General features: G+C 40.3%; 1 protein-coding gene across 1 annotated transcript in view; it reads left to right on the top strand.

The window, feature by feature from the left end:
* Positions 1–27,614, top strand: part of glod5 (glyoxalase domain containing 5) — a 50,384-nt gene that overhangs the window by 18,815 nt on the left and 3,955 nt on the right. Inside the window, exons 2-3 of the mRNA XM_084697402.1 lie at positions 4,345–4,494; positions 27,384–27,539. Of these exons, the coding sequence (XP_084553528.1) occupies positions 4,345–4,494; positions 27,384–27,539 (306 nt within the window). The remainder of the gene's footprint in view (positions 1–4,344; positions 4,495–27,383; positions 27,540–27,614) is intronic.

Raw genomic sequence — 27,614 nt, 5'->3', positions numbered from 1 at the left:
CTCATGTAACAGTGCCACCAATGCCTTTTTCCTGGTCTTTGCATAGACGGACATCCCCATGTAAATAGGAAACGGAGTCTCGTGGGCTTTCAGGTGCCTATGTTTTGATGCCCCTTCCCTATACCTTGCATAGCAGTTGTATTGCAGGAGTTGGGAAATAGCAAGGTCGGTCTTTGATGGACCAAATGACAGCTGTGATTTGATGTCAGCACCATGTTCAATCATGCCTACAAACTGAAGGAGACTGGATGGAACTGCCTCTTCAATGCAACCCTCATGGAATTTCCCATCAAAACTTGCCTTATGATTGAGCATCTGTGTTCTTAAGATCTTAGCTGCTTTACCAAGGATCATGGCATCATCGTACTCACAGGCTTGGGATATAGCTGATCAGACATCACTTTTGAAGGCGAGGAGTACATTTTTTCCTCTTATGAGCCTCCAGCTCCGGTACTTCGGCCAGCAATTGGTCTTTAAGTCTGGTGGCATTTACAGGTTTTTCCACACCCAGCTGTTCTAGCCGTTGCTGATACAGGTTAACTAGATCTGCAAGCCGGAAGACAGACAGATCCTCGGAGCAAGATTTGGTCTCCACTATATAAATGACCAGCTCAGAAAATGCCTGTGGGTACGCATTCTGTTCACGTGTCTGTTCACGTGCTTGTCTCTTGATGGTTCTGAGGGATGCTCTTTCTCTATTGTAGAGATTAGTCAAACATGTGATGTGGTATTTCAGCTCTTGGGCAATGGCATCTCCATCACTCAGTGCTGCCAGAAGTTTTCCATCATTAAGTGCTTTGGCACATTCATTTAGTCTCTGGTTAAGTTGCATTGTCATTACTTGTCTAAGCTCGGATGCTGGAGCTTCTGTATTACAGAGAAAGCAAGCTAGGGTAGACTTCTGACCTTCATGAGCTCTGCGCATCTTTGTTTGGCAATCACCTTGATTACTATTCTGTGCTCTCCTTTTTTTGGCCCTTTCAAGCTTTGTGTTGTTGAAAAGGAGGCGGCAGCTCTGATGATACATGGCCTTATTCCGTCTTAATGTTCCATCTATCCCACCACCCTCATCCAGCCGCGCAGGATCGAGAATGATTGGCAGGTCATTGATCTCATAAAAGAGGGGGATATTCATTGAAATCATGCTGTAGCCGTCCTGATCAGATGAATATCGTGTTGGCGGGGCTTTGAGAACTTCTTGTGTCTCCTTTTGACATAAACAACATTTGCTCCAGTCGGTTTGCCACTTAGCTGGTGTTGGTGAAGATTTTGCCATCTTGCTTGGCAGGCTAGCCTATTTCTGCTATACATGCCTATAACATAAAACAACTAGTGCTGTCAAACGATTAAAATATTTAATCGCGATTAATCACAATTAATTGCACATTATCTATTCTAAATGTCCCTTGATTTATTTTTGTCCTTTGATTTATTTTTTTATTTTTGTTCGTTCTGGAAAAGTGGTTCGGATTGCTTTGTGCAAATATTTTTTTTTATTGAAAACAACATTACAATCGCCTGGCTTTGTAGCCTGGCTGCCAGCCCAACTTCTCCCCGCCCACAAAAAACTTTTTAAAAGTAACATTTCCATTCAGAATCTTATTGGCATCCATTTCGGCGTCTCGCGCTCGCCATCCACTCAAAACGTAACGTTAGCCTACTACCAGAGAATGTCTAATATCCGTAAACGGGCTCTGCTACTACTCTTTAGCTGGCTCGCAAGCCAACAAGTGTGTGTGGCGTGCCTGTTGTTTTGTTTCCGGTCTAGCAAGATCCGGTCTGGTGTTTTAGTTTTTCTAACGTCGGTAGTTGTTGCAACAGCATGTGAAAAAAACTACAAAGTTTGCTAGGCCAAAAAGAGCGTTAATCTTGCGATAAAAAAATTGACGCCGTTAATTTGGGTTTGCGTTAACGCTGTTAATAACGTGTTACACATTGCGTAGGCCTGTATACTCAAGATAAAACTGGCACAAGTGATGTTGATATAGAGATTGGCAAACCCTAAATCTATTATTTCTATCTATTAATTATGATTATTATCATCTATTAATCAAACAGCGTATTACACATGTATAAAGTAGTACAAGTAACTACTAAGTGCAAACAAATGAGTCACATAGTCATTTTACAGCCAATACACTGGCTACAGTGACCTTTTTCAATCTTCATGTCATGTTAAAACATTAGCATGTTCAGCTAATGCTAGTAATCAATCAGCTGTCTAATTAACTCCAAAATTGATAAACAAATGTTATCTGTCAATAAGATTACACACTTAAATGACATATTTTCATATATAGAGGGTATGCTTTCAAAGTCTTGGGAATTTACATAAATTAACATAAATAATATATCTTACCACAAATATGCTCTGTTCAGCAACAGTTGCCACCAGCAAAATCTGATCTTAAAGAGACAGTCCCACTTTAAGAGACAGTACATCAATTTGTGTTATTCCAATTTGGAGTAACAAGACACAGGTAGAAAACTGGTAGATTCTGTTTTCAATTATTCTTTCTTCAAAATAAAATGTCACCTAAAATCCCTTAAAAAAATTGGTCTATCAATATTATGATTTCCATTCCACAGTATTATACCTCACAATTAGACTTATCTTTAGATGTATAAAGTTTATGGTGTTGTATAAAGTTTTTTGGTGTTGTGTATGGTATCATTGTAATCCTTGACCATCAAAACATAGAGGTAGACATTACCACTTTCCATTTATTGTGTTTGGCTGAAGAGATATGACGCAAAATACAGAATTCGGTTATGGAGGAAGGCAAAATGGCGGCCATGAATGCCACAAAGCATTCAATTATGTTGTCTATGGTATCAGTGCATTCCTTGACCATCAAAACATATGGGTTGACATCATCGTATATGTGCTCTGATGTTTTTTTCAGGAGATATCATGGAAAACGCATACTTTGGTAATGGCGGTAAATAAAATGGCCGCCACGGCCGACATGAGTTTTTTTGCGTTGGCTAACGTTCTTTATTGGAAGAGCAGTACCCATAAAGTAATTGTGCGAATTTTGGCGCTTGTATCCACATTTCAACGATTCTTCATCAAAAAATGTTGTTATTTGCCCCACGATTTGAAAAAGCTGTCTGATGCCTGCGTAAGTGCGTAACAGATTTCTCTGCTGAAAACCTAGAAACTAAAAAAGTGTGTTGAGTTTTGGAGTTTGTAAGTCATTCTTAGCCTGGCTTCAGAAAGGTACTAAAAGAATGCGTGTGCCAGAGCCCCACACGTCAACAGAGACCAGAAACATCGGGTACGAATCATGAGCTTCAAACTTGTTTAAATAAATACATACATATGCATGGCCACGGGAACTAGGGGTGCTGAGGGTGCTGCGGCACCCCCTGACAGCACGAGAATTTAAAATGATATGACTTGAAAATCCATCACCGCAGCACAGCCCCGCAGTAGCGGACTGGCCACCGGGAGCACCGGGAGAATAATAATAATGATGGAAAACCAGGCTAAGAAACGTAAGGGTGGGGCTCAAAAATTGAGACAAAAAGACATCACCTTCACTAGACAAGGTTTTACCAATGAAAAAACGGCTATGTTTATTTTACATAGAGCTCAAAAACTATTTTGCGCTCAAATAAAGGCCCAAAAATGTTGCTTGCATGCTGCGCACGCTCGCATTAAGTGTGGAAGAAAGTAAGACTTTATTTATATAGCACATTTCATACAAGAATTGTATCTCAAAGTGCTTTACATAAAATCAATAAAAACAAAAATACAAGTGATAAGTCATAATTAAAATAGCAACAATAATATAACTAATGAAAGTAGTAAAACCCTTCTGAGATAACATTACTTAAATTCTTCGGTAAAAAGGTAGGTTTTAAGCTGTCTTTTAAAAATGTCTAGCGTGTTTGCTTCCCTAATATTTATGGGTAATTTGTTCCATAGTTTTGGGGCGTAATTAGCAAAGGCCGAATGACCAATCTTCTCATGACTGCTTCTGGTGACCTCTAATAGGCCTGCATTTGATGATCGCAGTGTTCGAGCTGGTGTGTAGTTTATATAAGTACCTATCATTCTTTCCAAACTACCATCACATCGAACACAGACTGTGCATGCATTAGCAGGGCAGCTGTGGTGGCGTATATTATTACTGATCACAATTTGAACTAATTATTCTGTTAAACTTGAACAAATAAAACATAACGGTAGGGAGATTGTAAATTTGCAAACACCCCTTTTTATATAATTTGGGTTGTGATGGTTTGTCATTTTGAAAATGTGGGTTGGTGAAAAAAAAAGTTTGAAAACCACTGGCCTTCACCATTTGAGTTTGAATATTTGTACACCAATTACAGACCCTCATCTTAGGAAAGTGGGTCCGTTCCAAAAACTCCAGTCCGGTGAAAGTGAGCCACCTGGACCACCTGGTTTTAACTGTGAAGAGCGTCTCCAAAACCATAAACTTTTATTCTTCTGTTCTTGGTATGGAGGTCATCACTTTCAAGGTAGGTTGAACTCACTCACGAAAATATTTACTAGCCTACGTGAAATAGTGTGCCCTCCGGAGTTGAACTTTAGAAACTATTACAGATTGCACAGTTTTTTATTGATTTTTTGGTACCGTTAAATATTCGAAAAAGAAGTGCATTATGACAACGTAAAAGAATCCTGCTTTCTCACAGTTTAAAAACCTACAGCAACTAAAAAGAAAGACACTGGAACCGAAAGTAAAGAAGGTATGAATGGAAGCAATAAAGCAGCTATCTGAAAAGGTGGAGAGTAGTAAGCTACTCTCTGCAGAACAGTTGAGGTTAACGCACCCAGAGATCAAAGACTGCAATACTCAGAAAACTCTGATATTAAAGAGGCGGTGAAATAAAGGAAATAAAGAAGCAGAATAAAGAGATTTGAAGCCAGAAATATTTGGTATAAGGATAAAAATAAAGGAAATAAAGAAGCAGAATAAAGAGATTTGAAGCCAGAAATATTTGGTATAAGGATAAAAATAGAACAGGTGTGAAAAGTTTCTTCCTCTTCTTGGCATAAAGAGCAAAGTGTGCAGACTTTTTGGTTAAATTTACTTAAATATTTATTACAAGGGTAGTAACGATGAATAATTAATGTGAACTTCTATGATTTTATTATTAAATAAAAATTAGTTTGGTACTGTGTATACATTTCGATAGTCAATATTCAGGTAAAATGCTAACCATCTTCCAAGAGCTTTAATATTTGAGTAGTTACTAGCAGAGACAGCAATTCTCAAAAATATATTTGTCCAAAAATATGAACGCCTTTTATAGACAGTTGAGGCAGGGTCAGCCCAAGGCATAAGCGAACTAAGCGGCTGCTTAAGGTCCCTGTGGCCACCAGAGGGCCCCCCAAGAGCACATTAAATTACAGTTTAATGTAATTTATTTTTAAAGCGACTCAGAGGGGCCCCCAAATCAATTCTGCTTGGGGCCCCATAAAGGCTTGGGCCGACCCTGAGTTGAGAAACTGTAAAATTTGAATTGCAGTTGATTTTGTAAGATTTCACCAAAACAACAAGTTAGAAGGGATATTATTTGTAAGATTTATGTATTTTTTGCTCTATCTATTCCATAGGAATACAGATCTCTACTATTGTTATTGAAATCTGAAATAAAAACAATGCCCTTATAAAACCAATCAGGGAAGAAAACGGATTTGCGAGCTGATTAAATATATTGATTGTTCCAAATTATATGAGAAATTATGTTTAATCATCAGTTTCCATGACTCAAGAGCTTGCTTTTGAAAGTTTGAGAGCTAAAGTGGGAGTCTAAAATGGGAGGTTGATAGCTAAAGTGGGAGTCTTTAAAATAGCTGGAAAGCAGAAACTGTAAATTACCACATCTTCTAAAGATTAGATTTGGAATTCAAAACCAAACCGAACTGTCCTTTAGACATTTTTTTTGACAATTTATTTTAAAGATCTGGTCCAAGAAGTCCAAAACATTCAAACCGCACTTTGAATATGGCTTTATTTAGGATTTTCTGCTGATATTTTCCACCTATTTTTCCATATAAATAAAAAATTGAGAATCAATAACTTTGCAGGTGATATAATCAACATAAATCTGTGGGACAAATCCCGATCTGTCATTCGATCTTGCAACCTTCAGATTACTACTCCGATTCCATAACCACTCAGCCATCTGACTCCCAATTTACCACAAACAAATGTAAAAATTCTGCAGCTTATAGAAATAAGTAGGGAGAAATGGGACATCCTTGTCAAATACCCCTCTTAACATAAATCTACTAGAAGTACCGTTGGCAAGAGAGCTATTTATGTCGTCATATAAAGTTTTAACGATACCAATAAAATTGTGACCAAACCCAAAAGACTATTTTCTACATTTTCACCTGTGGTGGTTTGTTGTTGTACTAAGTGCGTCATCAGGTTCTGCATTCCTTTTTGATTTGACAATTGTCAAATAAAATCTTCTGACACCGCCAAAATGTAATTGCTTAAGTGTTTCTACGTATTCTTATTATTGGGGCTTGCCTTCGGCGAGCACAAACCATTGTTCTTTCACATATATATTTATTATTATGATTTCTTTTTCCACCCCTTAAACTCAGTAAATATATGGACTACATACACAACCTAGGTGTCAAAAGTTTCGTCTTGGTAGCAATTGATTTGCTTATATTTGTATTTACGGTTCGTTGCACGGTTTAAGTAAAAAATACGTTTTTGTGGTGAAAAGTGAAGCTAACGGTGGCTAACTTGATAGCCACAGTCACTGACGTCACTAACGTCAGGAAAACTCACGTGACTATCTCTAGCAGAACATCAATTAAACAGCTAGTTAACTTCTTGGAGATGGCTAGGCTAACTGCTTTACTGCAAGGCAGCTGCAGAAACGCCACAAGCAAAGAGGCCTGGGTGATAACTATTTGCTTATTTTACTTTGTGATGTGACACACAATTGTAATGTGTAATGAACAATATAAGCTAATATTATTAAGGAAGTACATCTACTTTCGGAAACAGTAGTCTACTATTTCACTGACGCATTAGCATCATGACATTAGCCTCTGTTGCCAGGGCAACACATACTCCAGCGGTCTATAATGCATCTGTTTTCAATCGTTAAAATGAACATTCCTCACAAATACATTTTCGTTGTAGGATTTAATAAGACATTAGATTACAAGTAAACGATTTGTGGGTGAAATTATCATTGCCTGTGGTTTCAAACCAGTGTAGCTCACTGCAACGCTGTAGCCTAGTCTAGTAGCTAAAAAAAAATCTCTACAGGCACAGCTGTTTACAGGAAGTCAAATGGCGGCACATGTTCGGCACTACCCTTACTTACTTTACTTTACTTACTTAAATCAAAAGTCTTTCAATGGGTGAAACTATCTGACTAGTGACTACTAACCTGAACTCCATTGCCACAGCCTAAACTTTGTCAATCTGTTCATGAAAATAATTTATTTCAGCCTAGACCGTACAACAGAAGTAACATTAAATCGAATTTACGATTCATGATTCAATGCAATCGCTACCAAGACAGTCGAGTAGTAGTAGTAGTAGTAGTAGCCTACAATTTACCGGGGCACCTTCTCCACACAGCAGGGCTATATCGCATTTTGCCTTGTTACTGACAATGATCGCTACCACTGACATGTTTATAAATTAGTGATTTGTTTGCTACGTGAGAGCCCCGTCAGCCTCCATTGACGATTGCGGCAGCAACAACAGTGTTGTCCACGAGTGTTGACACTCGTCGACAAGTGTTGTCGATCTGCGTCCGGTGAGTATTTTCTTAATTTTGTACCAGGGTCAATTCTACATCCAAATGGACAGCAGTGTTTTAAAGATATGGCGATTGCGAAGACAGCCAGCGGGTCAGCATATTTTTGTAAAACTTGGAAAATGAGTGAGATTGCGTCTTGTTTTGACGTTAGCCTCAGAGTCACAGACTCTGCTCGCCGCAGTACTGTCTTCAATGCCACAGCTATGGCTAAACTTTATTAACTACTAACTAACCGAGAGCGAGGTCATGCCGGGAAATATCAAACTGAGGCTTGGCTTTGCCATATCAACCTCGCTATCGCTCGGTCGATACGGCAAAGCCAAGGTTTGATATTTCCCGGCAAAGCAACAGCAACCTACATTAAAATCTCACCACCTGGCTGTCTTCACAAAAGTCATATCGTCATAACACTCCCCTTTCTGTTTTTTTGTGTAAAATCGAACAATAAAATTAGCTACAAAAATACTACTATGACGCTTTCTAGCATGGCTGCCGCCAAAAAGTCGTCTCACGGGCGACCCGCACTCGCTCAAATTACAAAGACTTTCACAACCTAAATCAAAAATCAGAGTTTGCAGTTCCACTTGAAATTGCTTTCTCTACAAAGCCAAATGGTTGTGATTTTTTGGGGGTGGTATTTTTCACTCGTAATCCAAGCTCCAATTTGCGAGCTAGAAAGTCTCTATCACGTTGTATCCATGTGTCGTTGCTAACGTGTGTTGACGTGGTGACGTAGCTGGCACAGATTACTCTTCGTTGACAAAAGGCACTTTGTCGCCACAAAAACGTTGTAACCTCCTAAACTGTGCAACGGAACGTAAATCCCAATACAACGCAATCGAGACCAAGACGAACATTTTGACACAGGCGTTGTCTATGTAGTCCAAATATTGACTCATCCTTAGGGGGGCAAAAATAATAAATAAATATATATGTGAGATAACAATGGTTTGTGCGACCGAACGGTCGAGGTTAGTAAGTAGTTAATTACATGGCATTTTTAGCTTCTTTCTGTTCCGGGGGAAACAACTCTAAAATAGGTTATATTTATACGAATAAGGATGAAAACAACCAGTCCCCCGTTGTCTCCAACGAGTAAACTATAATAATAACAATATACAACAACAGAACTATTACAGTAATAATATACAATAACAGGTTTACTTTATTTGTAACATCTAAATGGGCAGTAAGAACATAAGATAAAATTACAATTAAAAAGTTACATGTGATACACACATAGGCAAACAGTGGTGCCAATCCATGTAGATTTGTAAGTTAGTAGTAAAACTTTGAAATCAGCTCTGGCTTGTAAAGAGATAAGAGTAGAGGTTATATGATCAAACTTTCTTGTTTTTGTCAATAGTCTGGCAGGAGCATTTTGTACCCGCTGTAAATTTTTCAAGTAGGTAATTGGGAGGCCAGAGAACAACACATTGCAGTAGTCCAATTGGGACGTAACAAAAGCATGTATTAGTTTTTCAGCATCATCCTTTGAGAGGAATTTTCGTATTTTGGCAATATTACGTAGATGGAAAAATGCAGTTCTGGTGATTTGTTTAATATGGTACTCAAACAAAAGGTCTGGGTCCAATGTGACTCCTAAATTTTTTACCAGCTGGCTTTGAGATACTTTGACGCCATCTAAGCTTAAGGTCAGATTAGATAAGTTATTTCTGTATTTTTTAGGGACGAAAATTTGAACCTCGGTTTTATCTGAATTAAGAAGGAAATTTGCTGCCATCCAAGTTCTCAACCCGGAAACACATTTTTCCATAGCATGTGGAAATTCTCCAGGCTTTATGGACATGTATAGCTGAGTATCATCTGCATAACAGTGAAAATTTACCCCAGAGCTTCTAATTATGTTTCCTAAAGGGAACATATAGAGTGAAAATAACAGAGGGCCTAGAACCGAACCCTGTTGTACTCCGTATTTTACAGTGGAGCTCCCGGATGAGCAACCATCATAGTGGACATATTGTGATCTATCAGATAGATACGATCTAAACCACTGAAGTGAAGTACCAGAAATCCCAACATAGTTCTCCATATGTTCTAGGAGAATTTCATGATCCACAGTGTCAAATGCTGCACTTAGGTCTAGAAGAACCAGAACAGAGATAGAGCCCGCGTCAGAGGCTAATAATAGATCATTGACTACCTTAGCTAATGCAGTTTCAGTGCTGTGGTGAAAACGAAATCCAGACTGGAGAGGTTCATAAAGCTGTTTTGAGGAGAGATGCTAAGTGAGCTGTTTTGCCACAGCTTTTTCAAAAATTTTGGAGAGAAATTACACATTTGAAATTGGCCTGTAGTTGCTAAGACAACCTGGATCAAGGTTTGTTTTTTTAAGAAGGGGCTTAATAATAGCTTGTTTGAAATCGTCAGGGACTTGTCCAGTTACAATAGATTCATTAATAATACTAAGCATGGGTGGTCCAATAATAGGGAGAAGTTCCCTACAAAGTTTGGCAGGGAGAGGATCGAGAAGGCAGCTGATGGATTTCGAGGAATCTACCAGCTCGATGAACGCTTCCATAGAAATAGCGTTAAAGTGAGTGAGAGCCTCAACATGCAGCATGCTGGGTATAGAGTCAAATTCAGTGTTGATGGCCACTCCTCCAGGACTAGTCTCTAGTTTGTCCCTTATTGCATAGTTTTGGTCAAAAAAATCATTGGGAGAGAGATCTGAACTAACACAGAGTGTACTTTTCTTAGTGAGTTTTGCAACAGTATCAAATAGGAACTTTGTGTTGTGTTTGTTCTTACTAATCAATTTAGAGAAATATTCTGATCTGGACCTGATGAGGACTTGCTTGTACTCCATTTGGCTGTCCTTCCAGGCCAGGCGGAAAACCTCCAATTTAGTGGTACGCCACTTATGCTCTAATTTTCGAGTGGACCTCTTGAGAGTGCGGCTTTCCTCTGAATACCATGGAGCCATTTTCTTGTCTTTTCTTTTCCTTGGTTTGAGTGGGGCAACAGAATCTAGGGATAGCTGAAGAACCAAATTCAGATCCCTTGTTTTAGCATTTAATTATTTATTTGGGACGTCCAGTGCTTCTAGTGCAGCGGGTAGAATATTAGCCAGTTCCATAGCTGTGTTTGGGGTTATGCAGCGGCTAGTAGAAATATTCTGGGTGCCTCCAAGGCTCTGGCAGAGATCCATTTTAAAGGTAACCAGGCAGTGGTCTGATAACATAGGATTGTGGGGGTGGACAATGATGTCACTAATCTTGATTCCCCGTGTGAGAACTAAATCCAATGTATGCGAGTGAAGATGGGTAGGTTTAGAAACCACCTGAGAATCCATTAGAGCAGTAAAGGCCTTACTTAGAGGATCTTTTGGGTCATCCACATGAATGTTAAAATCACCCATAATTAAGACATTATCAGTATATGTCACAAGATCAGCACTAAAATCTGCAAATTCCTCTAGGAAGAGGGAATACGGGCCGGGGGGCCGGTATAGAGTAATTAAACAAAATGAGGGAGGGGGGGCAATATTAGAAGAATTAGTCCTTTTTAAAGTAGTTGGTGGTTTCATGCAAATGATCTCAAATGACTTAAAGGTATTTACAGATTTTAGGCTAAGGTTGAAGCTAGCTTTATACATCATAGCAACACCGCCACCTTTCTTTGAGACACGAGGGATGTGTGAGTACGCAAAATCCGGAGGCGATGCTTCATTCAGGGAGGAATATTCTTCAGGTTTTAACCATTTATACGATGATGGACAGATGATCAACAGTAACGTAATCAACAACGTCACGAAAGAGCGCTTGGGTTTCATTCGTCTTCAACAAACAACATATTACGTTGCTCTGATTGGTTGTAGGTCTATCCAATTGAGCATTGAGCATTTGTTTTACGAGTTCTGTTGAAACGCGTCCCATAGTCACAGCCCAATGGAGAGTTATCAGACTCATATTATGACTAGAATTATGAGTATGACAACAACAGGCTAGGTAAATGCAGTGTTCCAGGGGAATGCTGACACTTTTCAGAGTCTTCCTAAGGGACCAAACACTCGACGGGCTGTGATGTTTGTCTATGAAGATCCCTGTGCAGTTCGACCCTCAATTACACATTTGCTCGAACCATTTTACTGAGGACAGTTTTGAATGAAAACCTTGTACAAATTAAAGAAGGATTTGTTAAGCCGCTGTTTCTGAAAAGAGGTGCTGTTCCAAGGTATGCTCCCCAGCCAACACAGTTACGTTGCCCTTACGTTGCCGCAACGTCTTTGGCGACGTTGCCGGACCGTGCATCTGTGGGGGCCAGTAGTTTGCCATAACGTCATCTTGTGACGTTGCCAGTCCATAACCGCAACGTCGTGGCAACGTTATTTTCCGACGTTGCCAGTCCGTAACCGCAACCTCCTAGCAACGTAACTTTCTGACGTTGCCAGTGCGTAACAGCGACGTCGTCGCAACTTTGTTTTCCGACGTTGCTAGTCGGTAACCGCGACCTCCTAGCAACGTTGTTTTGTGACGTTGCCAGTCCGTAACCGCGACCTCCTAGCAACGTAATTTTGTGACGTTGCTAGTACGTAACTGCAACGTTAATAATTTACTGAATTATTAAGTAACCTATATTTCATATGCAGACCTAATTTGCCCAGACTGCTACTTGTTTTGGTATAATAGATAGCCAACGTTCGGAGGAATATGTTTGTGTGATGTGTAGCCTGACTCAAGCTAAATCATAAACGAGGCAGCATTTCAGAATCAGAAAGTGTTTCAATCGCCATGAAAGTTTGCACAGACAAGGAATTTACTGTGGCAGGAAGGTATATACATTCAACATATAGGAATCTTAAATATGTGGTCTACCTATACTAAAGGGGAGTCAGATGGCTGAGCGGTTAGGGAATCAGGCTATTGAATCAGAAGGTTTCCAAATGATGTGTCCTTGGGCAAGGCACTTCACCTTACTTTCCTCCAGGGAATGTCCCTGTACTTACTGTAAGTTGCTCTGGATAAGAGCATCTGCTAAAATGAAAATGCACAAAGTATGCATATAACATTTTAAATAAAAACTAATATGGCCAAAATATATACATACGTGATAAAAAGTGCCACTGCAAAACAAACACTGCAAAGAAAAAACACTGCAAAGAAAAAACACTGCAAAGAACAAACACTGCAAAACAAACACTGCAAAGAAAAAACACTGCAAAACAAACACTGCAAAACAAACACTGCAGTGTTTCCCCTATGTTGATTTTTCCGTGGCGGCCCGCCACGGTTACATTTCTGCCGCCACGGTATCAGAAGTAGTGCTGTACACAATTTTAGGTCGTCTTATCAGCTGTGATTGTTAAAGCGCATGTCGGAGAATAACACAGATGCGCTTCACAGCGCAGTTGAGATTGCGCGTGTGCGTCCTTGAGAACTGTAAGTCGTATAAATTATGTTGTCAGTTCATTTAAGCCTGTTATTGTATTAGTTTATAGTTCTTGCAAATTTAAATGAAGTTAAATGGTGATTTTCGTTGTTTGTATTCTTCCCCTGCTAGCGAAATTGCACGTCTTTTGATTCGATAGCAATTGCTGCCCTTGCTCACGTTTGTATCTTAGGTGTATTAATATGCTTAAGTAGTTTTAATGAATAAATAGTGGGTATGTTGTTATTATTTGCTACAGAATTCTTAGCCTATCAAGATCAAATGAAGCAGACAGTGTACATGCTTCCGAGTGGCCTACCTTAATCAATAGGCTAGGCCACCGACCATTAACAATAAGTTGTTACGTTGATTATTAATTGGAAGCATTTATGCCATTTAGAACATACTGTAAGGTGTCTTTAAGTATGCTAACTTTATTTCTTTAGGGGAAACAGGACGAAAATATGTGCAATATTACATTAGCTATTAGACTATTACATTAATCTGCTCCGAAATATAGGGTTAGGGTTAGCACTTTGTTTTGGCCGGGGGAGGGGGGAGGGGGGGCTAGACCTGACCTGCCCCCACTGCAAAAAAAATTCTAGGGGAAACACTGCACTGCAAAACAAACACTGCAAAACAAAAGTGCCAAACAAAGTGCAAAAACTGAATTAAAATCTTCTTCCAGTCCCCGCTACACGTCCTGTCTGTTGGCCCTGACAATGAAGCACAAAATAAGTTAGTGTCCTATCAACGTGCACATGTGAAAGGGGCTACACAAGTCATAAAAAAAAAACACATCTAAAATAACACATCTTCAGAAAGATATGTGATTCTTGTTTGTCACATAGCCATGTGACAGGTTGGATATGGAAGCTGCAATTATGAGTCATTCACCTGGCTTGTTTTGAATGGGCTGCCGGGGCGTGTTTGAGTGTCTACGTTGTGAGGAGCTCCACAGCCTTCTCTCCTAGTCCCGTCTTCCACTTCATCACAGCATCTGCAATTAGAAGTCATGAACTTATTGTTAGTACCAATTTGAACGTTGAACGCTGCGTGTAAGCCATAGTTCACAGCATCTCAAAACACCTACCACTCTTTCGGAACTCCAGCACCTTAAGGCGCTCCTGAAGGTCTTGGAGTTCAGTCTGTGTTTGGGCCACTTGTAGGTCCATCACTGGCACCTCTTCAGCGTGTCTGCCCTGTCGTCGCCTGAATAGGAGAGCATTTCGCAGGTTCTCCTCCAATGTCTCCATATTCTGGAACATAAACTGTAATGTGTCTGTCAGTAAAGACAAGTAAAACAAGTTTACAAGAGTTAACATGATTGGCATACACTGTGGTTCTTCTAGATTAGCTGTAACATTGATGTAAATAACACATGTTACCTTGAATGGTTGTATACAAAGCATTAGTAAGCAGTGTTGGGAATAACGCCGTTCAAAATAACGGCGTTAGGTAACGCCGTTATTTTTTCAGTAACGGGGTAATCTAACTAATTACTTTTTCCGTCGTTACAACGCCGTTATCGTTACTGAACGTTAAATGCGGTGCGTTACTGTGAATTGATTGAATAAACTGTGTAATCTGAACGCACTCCTCCTAGCTCTACACAAACTGCTAGTGAGGAGACTGCATGGTTTTTAGCGATTATGATTGGCTACAAGCAGAGTCACGTCATCATGGTAGCCAATCGGAGCCAGTGTTTTCACACACAAGCCAGGCCACGCGACGCGCTGCTTGCACCACACACACCAAACAGCAGCCGAGATGGCGAGTTCGGAGCAATCCGATGACAAATTGACATTTACAAGGTGGAAATATAGGCACTATTTCCAATTAATCGAGGAAAAAGGCAAGAACGTGCATGTAAAGTGTACACTATGTCCGGGAGGGAAGATTTTGTCGACATCCGTTGTTAGCAACTCAAATTTAAATTTAAATTTCAAATGCTTACTTTTGTATTGAAAAAAATACTTAAGTACATGTTGTTTACTTGACCAGTTGTCTCAGGTTGTGAGAGTTTGATTTATTTAATATGCACATAGTTAAACACACTTTATATTGTTTAACTGTTTACTTTTGTATGTGCAATAAATATCGAAGGTTATGTTCAAGTACTTGTCTGTTCTACTCATTTCAGCTGACTTGTGAAAACCGCTCAGAAAATCCAAATTCTTTGACATACAGCAACTTTTTTTTTACACGCAAATAGTTACTTTCCCTGGTAATTAGTTACTTTTATAATAAAGTAATTCAGTTACTAACTCAGTTACTTTTTGGAACAAGTAGTGAGTAACTATAACTAATTACTTTTTTAAAGTAACGTTCCCAACACTGTTAGTAAGACAACATTTGTTGTTTTGGCAAATATGTATCCCCCTGCCACGATCAGAACAACTTAAGTATGCCTTACAATGAGTTGGCAATGCTATTGAGAAGCTTTGAGTGTCTTATATTTGAACTTGCCTGGCTGCCAGCTGACTTCCTGGACCCCATATGGGTTCTCCTCCACCAGACCAGAGTTGACACCTAGGGGTCTGGTGATGCAAAAGTTAAGTCATGCTGTTGCTTCAAAACATAGCCTTTAGGGTTGCCATGGTTCATACAATTATTGTCACTGTTAAAAACGGTCATTCATTACTCTGTACAGAAATGAAAGTGGAATGTAGTATTACAGCAAATCCTGCTTTACATTGTCCCAGGTTTTCAAAACCGTCCTTGGTCGTGAAATAGGTTCGCGCAAATGTGTCAAGGGTTGAACTGCACAGGGATCTTCGACGCTACAGTATAGACCATCAGCCATCCCCGTCTAGTCAATGTTAGCTAGACTTTAGCTCGTCTGCTTTTTATTAAGGGCTCCAGACTGCGACAAAATGGTCGCATTTTGCGACCAGTTTTTGAGACAGTGCGAGCATTTTTTACAAGCACTCGCGCATGTGCGACCTACAAATTTTGAATTCATCGGGTGTGCCAGACAGGGTTGCCAGGTCTGTTTGACAAAACCAGCCCAATGGCCAATCATAACCAGCCCAAAACCAGCCCAATGGCCAATAAAACCAGCCCAAAAACCAGCCCAATATCAGAACTCAAAATATGCCCCTGCCAAACCATATACACTGCTTTTAAAGTCCAACAGCATTGCTTTCATTGCCAAATCTATTGTAATATCTACAAAGTAACACCAAATGTTTAGTATGCCAGCATTAAAACCAGTTTTCAGGAGATTTTCTCAGGAGACTGAGAGCATTAGACACGTGTGCACACGCACAGTGTATGTGTGCGTGCCCCATGTCCATGTGTATATGTGCTGATCTGGAGTCAGTTTGGTAGGATTTGGGCATAAATTATTCCATTTAAAATAAAAATTTGTATTTAAAGATATTAATGTAATTTGGATGCAAAATAGGTTTACCCGAACCAGCGGACAAAAGTAAGAGTTTAGTTTAATATAGGATTCTTACTAAAAGTGTACGTACGCCCAAAAGCCTAAAATGGCGTACGCCCACAAAAATTCAGATTTATAAAACCGTGCGTACGCACACCTGTACGCAATGTTCCCTTTATAAATCTCAGATTACCCACAAGTGTGTGTACGTGAATCAGCATTGTACCCCGCCCTGAACACGCCAATTTTTAACCATAAATAGTCAATGCAAAGCACCTCATGAATGCTAATCTAGTATCTCATCATGACCCTGGCATACGATTGTTCTTTACGGTAAATCATAGCGCATGACAGCTTCTCAGACACTGTTAGCCTATTGGTGGAGCCCGATAACTCTGAAAATGTGGTGGCCGGTAGATCACCAATTTAAAAAAAACTGTGGCAGTCAACTGTGACAGTGATACTGCAGGTCGAGATACAATTTGAAAACAAAAGCGTTTTGTTATGAACAGTAATCTATTAAATTCTGGACTGATAACGAGTACGTAGAGTGTAGCGATTGCACGGGAGCTTGACGACTGTAATTCCAGTTTTTTGACATATGAGGATATTTGCACAGTATTAAATAAATATATTTAGTTATACACTGTGTTCTGCAGTTATCTAAAGGTAGGATATGTGATGTTATCCTGTATTCCATGCAGTCGGGGAATCTCCCCTCCTGAACTCCCGTAGTGGACAATCTGATGGTGAGGAAGCGCTGAATTTTTATTAAAAATTTGAGTTGGATTGTACAAGGTGTTTATGGAACAAGAATCACTCAGTAATCAAATCAAAATCAAATCAAATTTATTTGTATAGCCCTTTTTACACGCAAGCATGTCACAGAGGGCTTCACATACGCCCATAGAACTGCCCCTCAACCAACCTAAACCCTCAAGGAAGACAAGGAAAAACTCCCAGAAAAACTCCCAACGGGAGAAAAAATGGAAGAAACCTTGGGAGGAGCAATTCAGAGAGGGATCCCCTCCTCCAGAGACGGTTGGCAAGAGAGAGGAGCAGAACACAAGCTAAACATAGTCATACAGTGTCAATGGGTTTTGAAACACCAAAAATCCATTGTTCGGCTTTATAGACGTTGGATGGGACCTGGAAACTCGCTGTTGGCCGTCATGGAGGCTGGTTTCCGGTTGACGACCTGGTCCAGCGTTGGTAGACCGACGACCAGGCAGGTCCTGACAGCTCAGACCCCCCACACCACAAGGGATGTGTGGGGGGGACAGAGAGGAGAACAGGGATTAGAGAATGCCAGGAGCAGCTAACAGTTTCAGTCGTAATAGAATGAGATCCCCACCGGTCAAGTGTGGACTAGTGCAGCAATTTAACAAAGCTAAGAGGGTATTTGATGCATCCCCACACACCAAGACAGCGACAGCCCCCCTTGGTTGGAACATGAAATCTGTTCCAGGGGAAACAACTCTAAAATAGGTTATATTTATACGAATAAGGATGAAAACAACCAGCCCCCCGTTGTCTCCAACTAGTAAACTATAACAATTAAAATATACAGCAACGGAACTATTACAGTAACAATATACAATAACAGGTTTACTTTATTTGTAACATTTAAATGGGCAGTGTGAACATAAGCTAAAATTACAATTTAAAAGTTACATGTGATACACACATAGGCAAACGCACACCCCAGGTTTACATAGAAAGTACACACATTTAACAATCATAGGATTGACTAAACAGGAACGTTTTTAATCTAGTTTTAAATGTCGAAACAGTATCAGCCTCCCTAATTGAGACAGGTAATTTGTTCCAGAGAAGAGGTGCTCTATATGAGAACGCCCTACCTCCAGCAGTTTTTTTCTTAATTTTGGGTATTACCAGATAGCCGGCATCTTGAGATCTTAGAGTCCTTGCGGGGCAATAGGGTGCAAGGAGACCGGAGAGGTACAGTGGTGCCAATCCATGTAAAGATTTGTAAGTTAGTAGTAAAACTTTGAAATCAGCTCTGGCTTGGATAGGGAGCCAGTGTAAAGAGATAAGAGTAGAGGTTATATGATCAAACTTTCTTGTTTTTGTCAATAGTCTAGCAGCAGCATTTTGTACCCGCTGTAAATTTTTCAAGTAGGTAATTGGGAGGCCAGAGAACAACACATTGCAGTAGTCCAATCGGGACGTAACAAAAGCATGTATTAGTTTTTCAGCATCATCCTTTGAGAGGAATTTTCGTATTTTGGCAATATTACGTAGATGGAAAAATGCAGTTCTGGTAATTTGTCCAATGTGACTCCTAAATTTTTTACCAACTGGCTTTGAGATACTTTGACACCATCTAAGTTTAAGGTCAGATTGGATACATTATTTCTGTATTTTTTAGGGCCGAAAATTTGAACCTCGGTTTTATCCGAATTAAGAAGAAGGAAATTTGCTGTCATCCAAGTTCTCAACCCGGAAACACATTTTTCCATAGCATGTGGAAATTCTCCAGGCTTTATGGACATGTATAGCTGAGTATCATCTGCATAACAGTGAAAATGTACCCCAGAGCTTCTAATTATGTTTCCTAAAGGCAACATATAGAGTGAAAATAACAGAGGGCCTAGAACTGAACCCTGTGGTACTCCGTATTTTACAGTAGTGCTCCTGGATGAGCAACCATCATAGTGGACATATTGTGATCTATCAGATAGATACGATCTAAACCACTGAAGTGAAGTACCAGAGATCCCAACATAGTTCTCCATACGCTCCAGGAGAATCTCATGATCCACAGTGTCAAATGCTGCACTAAGGTCTAGAAGAACCAGAACAGAGATAGAGCCCGCGTCAGAGGCTAATAATAGATCATTGACTACCTTAGCTAATGCAGTTTCAGTGCTGTGGTGAAGACGAAATCCAGACTGGAGAGGTTCATAAAGCTGATTTGAGGAGAGGTGCTCAGTTAGCTGTTGTGCCACAGCTTTTTCTAAAATTTTGGAGAGAAATGGCAAATTTGAAATTGGCCTATAGTTGCTAATACAACCTGGATCCAGGTTTGGTTTTTCAAGAAGGGGCTTAATAATAGCTTGTTTGAAATTGTCAGGGATTTGTCCAGTTACAATAGATTCATTAATAATACTAAGCATGGAAGGTCCAATAATAGGGAGAAGTTCCCTACAAAGTTTGGCAGGGAGGGGATCAAGAAGGCAGCTGATGGGTTTCGAGGAATCTACCAGCTCGATGAACGCTTCCATAGAAATAGGGTTAAAGTGGGTAAGAGCCTCAACATGCAGCATGCTGGGTATAGAGTCAAATTCTGTGTTGATGGCCACTCCTCCAGGCCTAGTCTGTAGTTTGTCCCTTATTGCATAGATTTTTTGGTCAAAGAAATCTAAGAAATCATTGGGAGAGAGATCTGAACTAACACAGAGTGTACTTTTCTTAGTGAGTTTTGCAACAGTATCAAATAGGAACTTTGTGTTGTGTTTGTTCTTACTAATCAATTTCGAGAAATATTCTGATCTGGACCTGATGAGGACTTGCTTGTACTCAATTTGGCTGTCCTTCCAGGCCAGGCGGAAAACCTCCAATTTAGTGGTACGCCACTTATGCTCTAATTTTTGAGTGGACCTCTTGAGAGTGCGGCTTTCCTCTGAATACCATGGAGCCATTTTCTTGTCTTTTCTTTTCCTTGGTTTGAGTGGGGCAACAGAATCTAGGGATAACTGAAGAACCAAATTCAGATCCCTTGTTTTAGCATTTAATGATTTATTTGGGACGTCCAGTGCTTCTAGTGCAGCAGGTAGAATATTAGCCAGTTCCATAGCTGTGTTTGGGGTTATGCAGCGGCTAGTAGAAATATTCTGGGTGCCTCCAAGGCTCTGGCAGAGATCCATTTTAAAGGTAACCAGGCAGTGGTCTGATAATATAGGATTGTGGGGGTGGACAATGATGTCACTAATCTTGATTCCCCGTGTGAGAACTAAATCCAATGTATGCGAGTGAAGATGGGTAGGTTTAGAAACCACCTGAGTGAGACCTGTGGAATCCAATAGAGCAGTAAAGGCCTTACTTAGAGGATCTTTTGGGTCATCCACATGGATGTTAAAATCACCCATAATTAAGACATTATCAGTATATGTCACAAGATCAGCACTAAAATCTGCAAATTCCTCTAGGAAGAGGGAATACGGGCCGGGGGGCCGGTATAGAGTAACTAAACTAAATGAGGGAGGGGGGGCAATAGTAGAAGAATTAGTCCTTTTTAGAGTACTCAGTACAAGCGCAAATAACACTGCTGGATGTAATTTTCATGACAATCATGAAATTGAATGAAAAAAATGAGGAAAACAAAATATATAAATATTACGAGTAATGTTCTTCCCACATTCAATTTCTGCAGTCTGACTACAGTACGGTCATCTGCGTCGCCAATTCCAACTGTTTTCAAAATGTGCGCAGGCCTACGGGAGGGTCAGAGTTTGCGTGGAGGACCACACATTCTCCCGTCAAGTTTGTTTTTTATAAATCACAACCTTTGCGTGGAAAGTGGCTTGGGCACATTTTCAGCCCCGTTTTGTGCGTACGCAAGCTTTATAAATGAGACCCCTGGTCGTATCAGTCCTTCACTAACCAATCAGCATTTATTAGCAGAATGCTAGCGTGTTATGGGCAACAACGACTCACCCTGTAAGAAATCAAAAGGACATAAGTACTCGTTTATTCAACTTTCGACCTATAATCCATGTTGAACATGCAAAAACTACAATCAAATCGGAGATTTCTCAACGACAATCAGGCAAAAGAGACAAATTTAGCCGTTAAGCTCCATAGACTCCAATTCAACATGCACTCGCTTGCGATCACCCCCAGTGGAACTCTGGTGGAACTGCAACCAAATTTGGTACAATGGGGCTTAATAGGGAGTGGCAAGGCTCTCCTTAGTCAGGCTCTGGGTGTGCACAATGTCAGCACACGTTAGCAACGATGCATAGATACGACGTTCTAGTAAGACAGCGATATCAGCTTTCCTTCTGCATTCGTACCGTAGCTTAAAGTCTAGGAAAGTTGAGGCTATTTTTCGCTAGGTACCTATAAACCTAGCAAAAAGTATTGGAAAGTTTACTGTAGGATATTTTTCCTACGAACATGTCTTAATCTGCCAGACAAGTGGGTGCCCCTTCGTTCTTTTGGTAAGCAGTTTCATGAGTCCTTCTTACCCGGCGTCATGGAGCTAGCAGCTAAATACTTATTTAGCACTAGCGTTGCTACTGTATCCCTGCCTGTGTTTGAGCAGTTGCGCTGTTATACTCGTTAAGTATTGTGTTGTCGGAGGACTGATCAAAAAGTGCATCATACATTTAAGTCATTTAGCTAAGACTTGCATGTACAGTACGTAATGTCATATTAAATAATGTATTTAAACTCAAGCTTATATGGTGAGTCGCAGGGGCGATTCTAGGATCAGACCTTTAGGGGTGCTCAGCCCCCAAGGAGAATGTGACATGAATACAGTGCCTTACCAAAGTGCTAAACGTAAACACCCTTGCTAATATAAATCCCTAATTTCGCTGGATAACAATTAATACATTTTTGTATTATTATGCAAAATATTGAATTTAAAAACTAAGGATGTCCCTTTCTTCATGAACTAACAGCATCAATGACAATAAACAATATATTTTAAAAATATTAGGAGTGCTTGAGGACTCCATAACAGGGTCTAAAATTGCCACTGAATTGTACCCTCTCCAGTTACATTAATAAATGCATTGCAGGTCGGTATCAGGTGTGCCCCTAAATCTTCTGCTCGCGCTCCTAAAATATTCAGGCAGGGGCTACTGTGCTCCTAGTAAAAAAAGTTAGTCTGGAGCCCTGTTAACCCTGATTTGCAAGGAATGCAAGAACAGCTAGATAGCGAAAACACCTAGACTGTAGGCATGTAAACTAGTTTAGCTTGCTAACGCAAGAGCATAGGTAGAATGTGTGATGATTTAGCCTAGTTTGTTGGCAATGGGGCTAATGTTATTTCATGTTCCTGAATGTGTTTCACTCAAATAAACAACCAGTGTTGTCATGTACAGTGGCGGTTCTAGACTGATTTTACTGGGGGGGGCAGGGGGGGGGGCATTGTTTAATCAGAGGGGCACATTAAAAATGGAAACAAAGTATATTTAAACATTAAATACTTTAATCTTGCTTTACATTAAAATCATACAAAATGCTCTGGCTCTCCCTCTTCCAGCTCCTCAACTCTCTCAATACCTTGATATGTTTTTCTAACTTTTTTATTTACTTCGGCAAAAAAGGCTACAATGTCCCTTCCTTGGTTCATGATGACTACTACAAGAAGAAAAACGTGTAAAAAAAAGCTGAGCTGACTTTTTTCAGTCAGTTCAGGGGGGCCACGGGGGGGGGGGGGACATTTTTACAGGGGCACTGGCCCCCGTAGGCCCCCATGTAGAAACGCCCCTGAACATATATGTCTATGGCGCATCTCATCTATTTATTCATGAGCATACCATAAAAGGAGAAAACCTAACGTTTTTTCTCGGAAACATTTCACTGGATGTATCACGGCACCCGGGCCATTTTCAGCCCAACCAATGTTACATACCCTATTCAGAGGCCTTAAGAAACAGTGTGAAGTACCCAAAAAATCCAGTCAATCACCCCTTTAAACTTCGTCTGAAGTTTTTCCCTTCTAGTGATATTTTTAAGCATATTGCATTCATTCATTAATAAAGATCCCACTTTGAAACAAGCAAGTTCTAACAACATTGTCACTGTCAGTATCTCAGCTGGAATCCCTATTCCAACATTACCATCTGCAAACTGAAAATATGCCTCCAAAAACTTAAAGGGGCAATTGACTGTTTTTTTGGGGTATTTTACACCGTTCCTTAAGGTGGCCCGGGTGCTCTTCCATGCCCCCTGATAGATCCTCTGAAATGTTCCCGGGGTAAAAACACTAGCTTTTCTCCTTTTATGGTATGCTCATTAATATTTAGATAAGCTGCGCGCTGATTGGTTGGTTTTCAACGAGTGAAGCTGGGGAGCAAAAACGCAACACGGCCAACAGCAGCACTCACTGAAACACCGAAGGTGGAGACTTGAAATAAAAATGCGCAAATAAATCTATTATATCTACACAACACTGTTTTCAACAGATTGACTACATATCATTTGAAATGATAACGTTACTTGTTTCCACTTCTGTTGTTGAAGCAAACTGGATTGACTTGGGTGGGTAGAACGTTAGGCTTAGCAACCAAACCATATTGTGATTCAACTCGGCTTCAGTTAGCTAGCTCAAGATATCTTGCTGAAAAATAACCTGACAAAGATCTGGACAAACATGCATCTTTAATTGTAGATTTACATGACACAGGTTATTTATTTGAATGAAACACAGTCAGGAATATGAATCAACGTTAGCCCCATTGCCAATAAACTAGGCTAAATTATCACACATTCTACCTATGCTCTTGCGTTAGCAAGCTTAACTAGTTTACATGCCTACTACAGTCTAGGTGTTACTAGTAACAGTTAACTACTAGCAATGCAAATGTATCCTGTATCTTGCACCTGCCTTTCTCCAGTTCTTGCAAATAGATTATCTAGACAGGCGTTAGCAATAAGCCAGACTGCTGTTTGTTTTCTGGCTATTTTTTCGGAAGCTTCCCTTCTAATGCCGACTACAGCTAGTCTAGCTAGAGTCATTTTATGTGTGTAGAAACGTATTTAGCATTCTACCTATGCTATATACAGGACACGTTAGCATTGCTAATAACTGTTAGCACAACATCATACTGTCCTTACAGCTTGCGGTTGCAATGAGCATACGGTCGGAACAGCACCTCTTTCCAGGTTCAGCTTCCTAGCAAATCCTGCTTGAAATTGTCCAAGGTTGTCAAAACTGTCTTTGGTGAAATGTTCAGAGCAAATGAATGATTGAGTGTGGAACTTTGCCGGGATCTTCTCATAAACAACAGCAGCCATGCCTGTCGAATGTTTGGCTCCTTGGGAAGACTGTGAGTGTTAGCCTTCCCTGTACAGCCTGGAACACAGCATTTACGACCGTAGTCCATTTTCAATATCCTTGTTATAATTCAAAACCTTCTTCTTTGTAATTCCTTATAAGTAGCCTACACAGAGCAGCGCGCAGCTAAACTAGTATCGGAGATAGACGCTACCTCGGGCTGGTCTGGATGTACATTTTGGGGCGTGACAAAGATACAGACCAGAGCCAAAAAGAGCGGTCCCTGGTCCTACGTCACACCAGTGGCTTTGTTGAAAAGCTAGCGTTTTACAGCCAAATTTTTCCTTTTTGAGATTTGCATAGGAAAGAGGTGTTAATGGACTTTGATATTCACTCTTCATTTTACCCACCAAACTGTCGTTATTCAACTATGACACGGTAAAATCGGTTTTGCAATCAATTGCCCCTTTAAATAAGCTTGACATTTATTTAGGGAAAACTGGCTAATATAACACGTTTACTGGAAGCAATCCAAGTAGGGAAAAGCGCATTGAACTTTGTCAGCTTCTCTAATACTCGCTCTATATCAGCCTCTCTCAATCCTGTCATTGATCCTGGTCCTTGGGCCTACTGTAGCCCTGCATGTTTTTAGATGTTTATCTGCTCCAAATACTGGGTTGTCAAAACAAAAGTTGGAAGCAAGATTACACTGATGCGTGTGTGTCCTTTGTGCACCTGCCCCCACCTGTCACTGAAGGTCAGTCACTGCTGCTGTTGCTAGTCAACCTTCACTGAGGGGATTGTTTGAATACGCCGGAATGGAAAAATGTTTCTATCTGAGTATTTGAGACTACACATTCGTCGATATAGGCCTACGTTTCAACTATATGGAAACAGATTATTAGGTTGATTGGATTAAATAAGCGAAAGAGGCACAATTTTAACTCCTGTCCATATTTGTTTTGTGCAGATGATAGAGAAAGTAGCTAGATAGAGCGAAGGGCAGTTTGTAATCCTCAAAATTTAGCTGTAAAACAGGGGCACTCGTTTCACAGCCCTGTAGAGGAGACCTTCATGAAGAGATTGGCATATAGGTTAGGCTGTGGCAGTTCAGGTTGATAGTCTGATTGTTTCACCAATTGAAAATCTAATCTTGGACTTTTGATGGTGCCAAAAATGTACTGTCGCTGTTTGGCCTCCTAAACAGCGGTGGAATGTAAAATGTTTCTTACCAGTGTTGCGTACAGCATTACAGTGAGCTACACTGGTTTAAAAGTGTAGGTATATAATTATGATTTCTCCAACGAATCGTTTACTTGTTATCTAATGTCATTGGGCACTTATTTTGGGTACAAAATAGCATCAAAAGTACATCCCAAGATCCCAGGATCAAGAATCTATCAGTGGAAGCTTCATTACACCACCTAACACCTAACGGTGCGTTCACACTGCAGACTTTTTTACCGCTTAGCACCGCCGGCCTTCCCACGGTGCACCACGCTCGGGGTGTGCCAGACAGATTCATTCAGAGCTGTTGTTCTCTTAAATCACTGTTGTAGTTCTATAATGTCATGGCAAATGTGCAGACAAAATACAACTTTTACACACATTAAGCAATAATCCGACACGCTTTCTAGATCTGACATGATCTTATCTTCAGCACACAATAGGTTATCTTTTTCCACACTTTTTTTAGGCCGAGTGAAAGATTAAATGCCACCAGCACTCTATGTAACGGGTCTTTTTCCGGCTGGAAAAAAAGATGCATCAGACATTAACGTTGACATGTTTAACCTTTTATTATATTACTCGAAATCTGTGCAAATCATTCGCTAGATTATGACTTGCCTCTACACATTCACTGTATGGATAGCGAGTGGCTGCCAGCCAGCATTTCAGCGTTGAATGTCAGTCGTGTGCCGGGTGAGCTAGCTAGACTACGCAGCTAGCACAGAAGAAAGTTACGTAATGTGAAGAAACTGAATTAAAGTACAAAATACAACACACGTTTACGTGTGTTGTATTTTGTGTTTACGTCTCTGTAATCTAACATAGACGTATCATACAATACTGGGTATGAAGACACATATGATGAGTTGCTCTTCCATCTTGAAAATTGTCAAACCTAGAAATGTTTACCATTACCAACAGTTGCTACGTTACAAGAAACAAGAAACCAACCCGATTGGCCATCGCTGGCGTTTTCACGCTCCTCATTTACATAAAGTTCAGAAAATCCAACTTTCGCTGCCCCGCTCGCCTTCCCACAATGCCCTATGCGAGCTTCGCCGCCCCGCTCACCTTCCCACAATGCCCTACGCGGGCGTCAACGCCTGGTTTCATTGAAAATGAATGGGAAGCCGACGCCCCGCTCTGCCCGCCCCGCTGCAGTGTGAACGCACCGTAAGGCCAACTCTCAACCTCAACTTTGTGGTCGAGAAGCTTATTATGCTTCTTTTACTTATTATAAGAGAAGCATAGAGAGGCCATCAATCGCTTTGAGACCACAGAGTTCACACAATACTCAACAAAGGGTTTTTGACTTGTTAAAGCATTGTGTGTAGATTGATGAGTATTTTTTTAAGATAAGTCTGAGACATGAATCTTGAATCTAAAGAATAGTGAAAACAACCTATAATGTCCACAAGATGGCAATATTAGATTGGTATTTGTTAGAGAACAGCCTCAGTGAGCCTTTGAATTATTGGCAATCTGCCCTTATTTCTCACAGTCTAGGTGGTAGGATTCGATTCATATTTGTAGAATAGCCACCTTGAGCCTTTTAAATTAATGACATTCTGACTTTCTCACACTGACTAGATGGCAATATTTGTGTACTTCTTCCAGGGGAATCGTAAGGCTTTAGGTTTTGGGCACCAGAAGTTCAACCTACATGAGATGGGCAAGGAATTTGAACCCAAGGCCAAGTGTCCCACTTCTGGGTCAGCTGACCTGTGTCTCATCACCAAAACACCCCTGACCATTGTGGCTAAACACCTTCAGGTTGCTGATTTGTGACTATAACATCATGTATTCCTGCATTGTGTGTAAAAGTTGTTCACCCAGGAGGGAAGCATT

This window comes from Hypomesus nipponensis, chromosome 1 (genome assembly GCF_054491055.1).
Source record: "Hypomesus nipponensis isolate SF chromosome 1, ASM5449105v1, whole genome shotgun sequence".
Lineage (NCBI taxonomy): Eukaryota > Metazoa > Chordata > Actinopteri > Osmeriformes > Osmeridae > Hypomesus > Hypomesus nipponensis.
The sequence above is the reverse complement of the archived record's forward strand: the minus strand, read 5'-3'. Positions and strand labels throughout refer to the sequence as shown.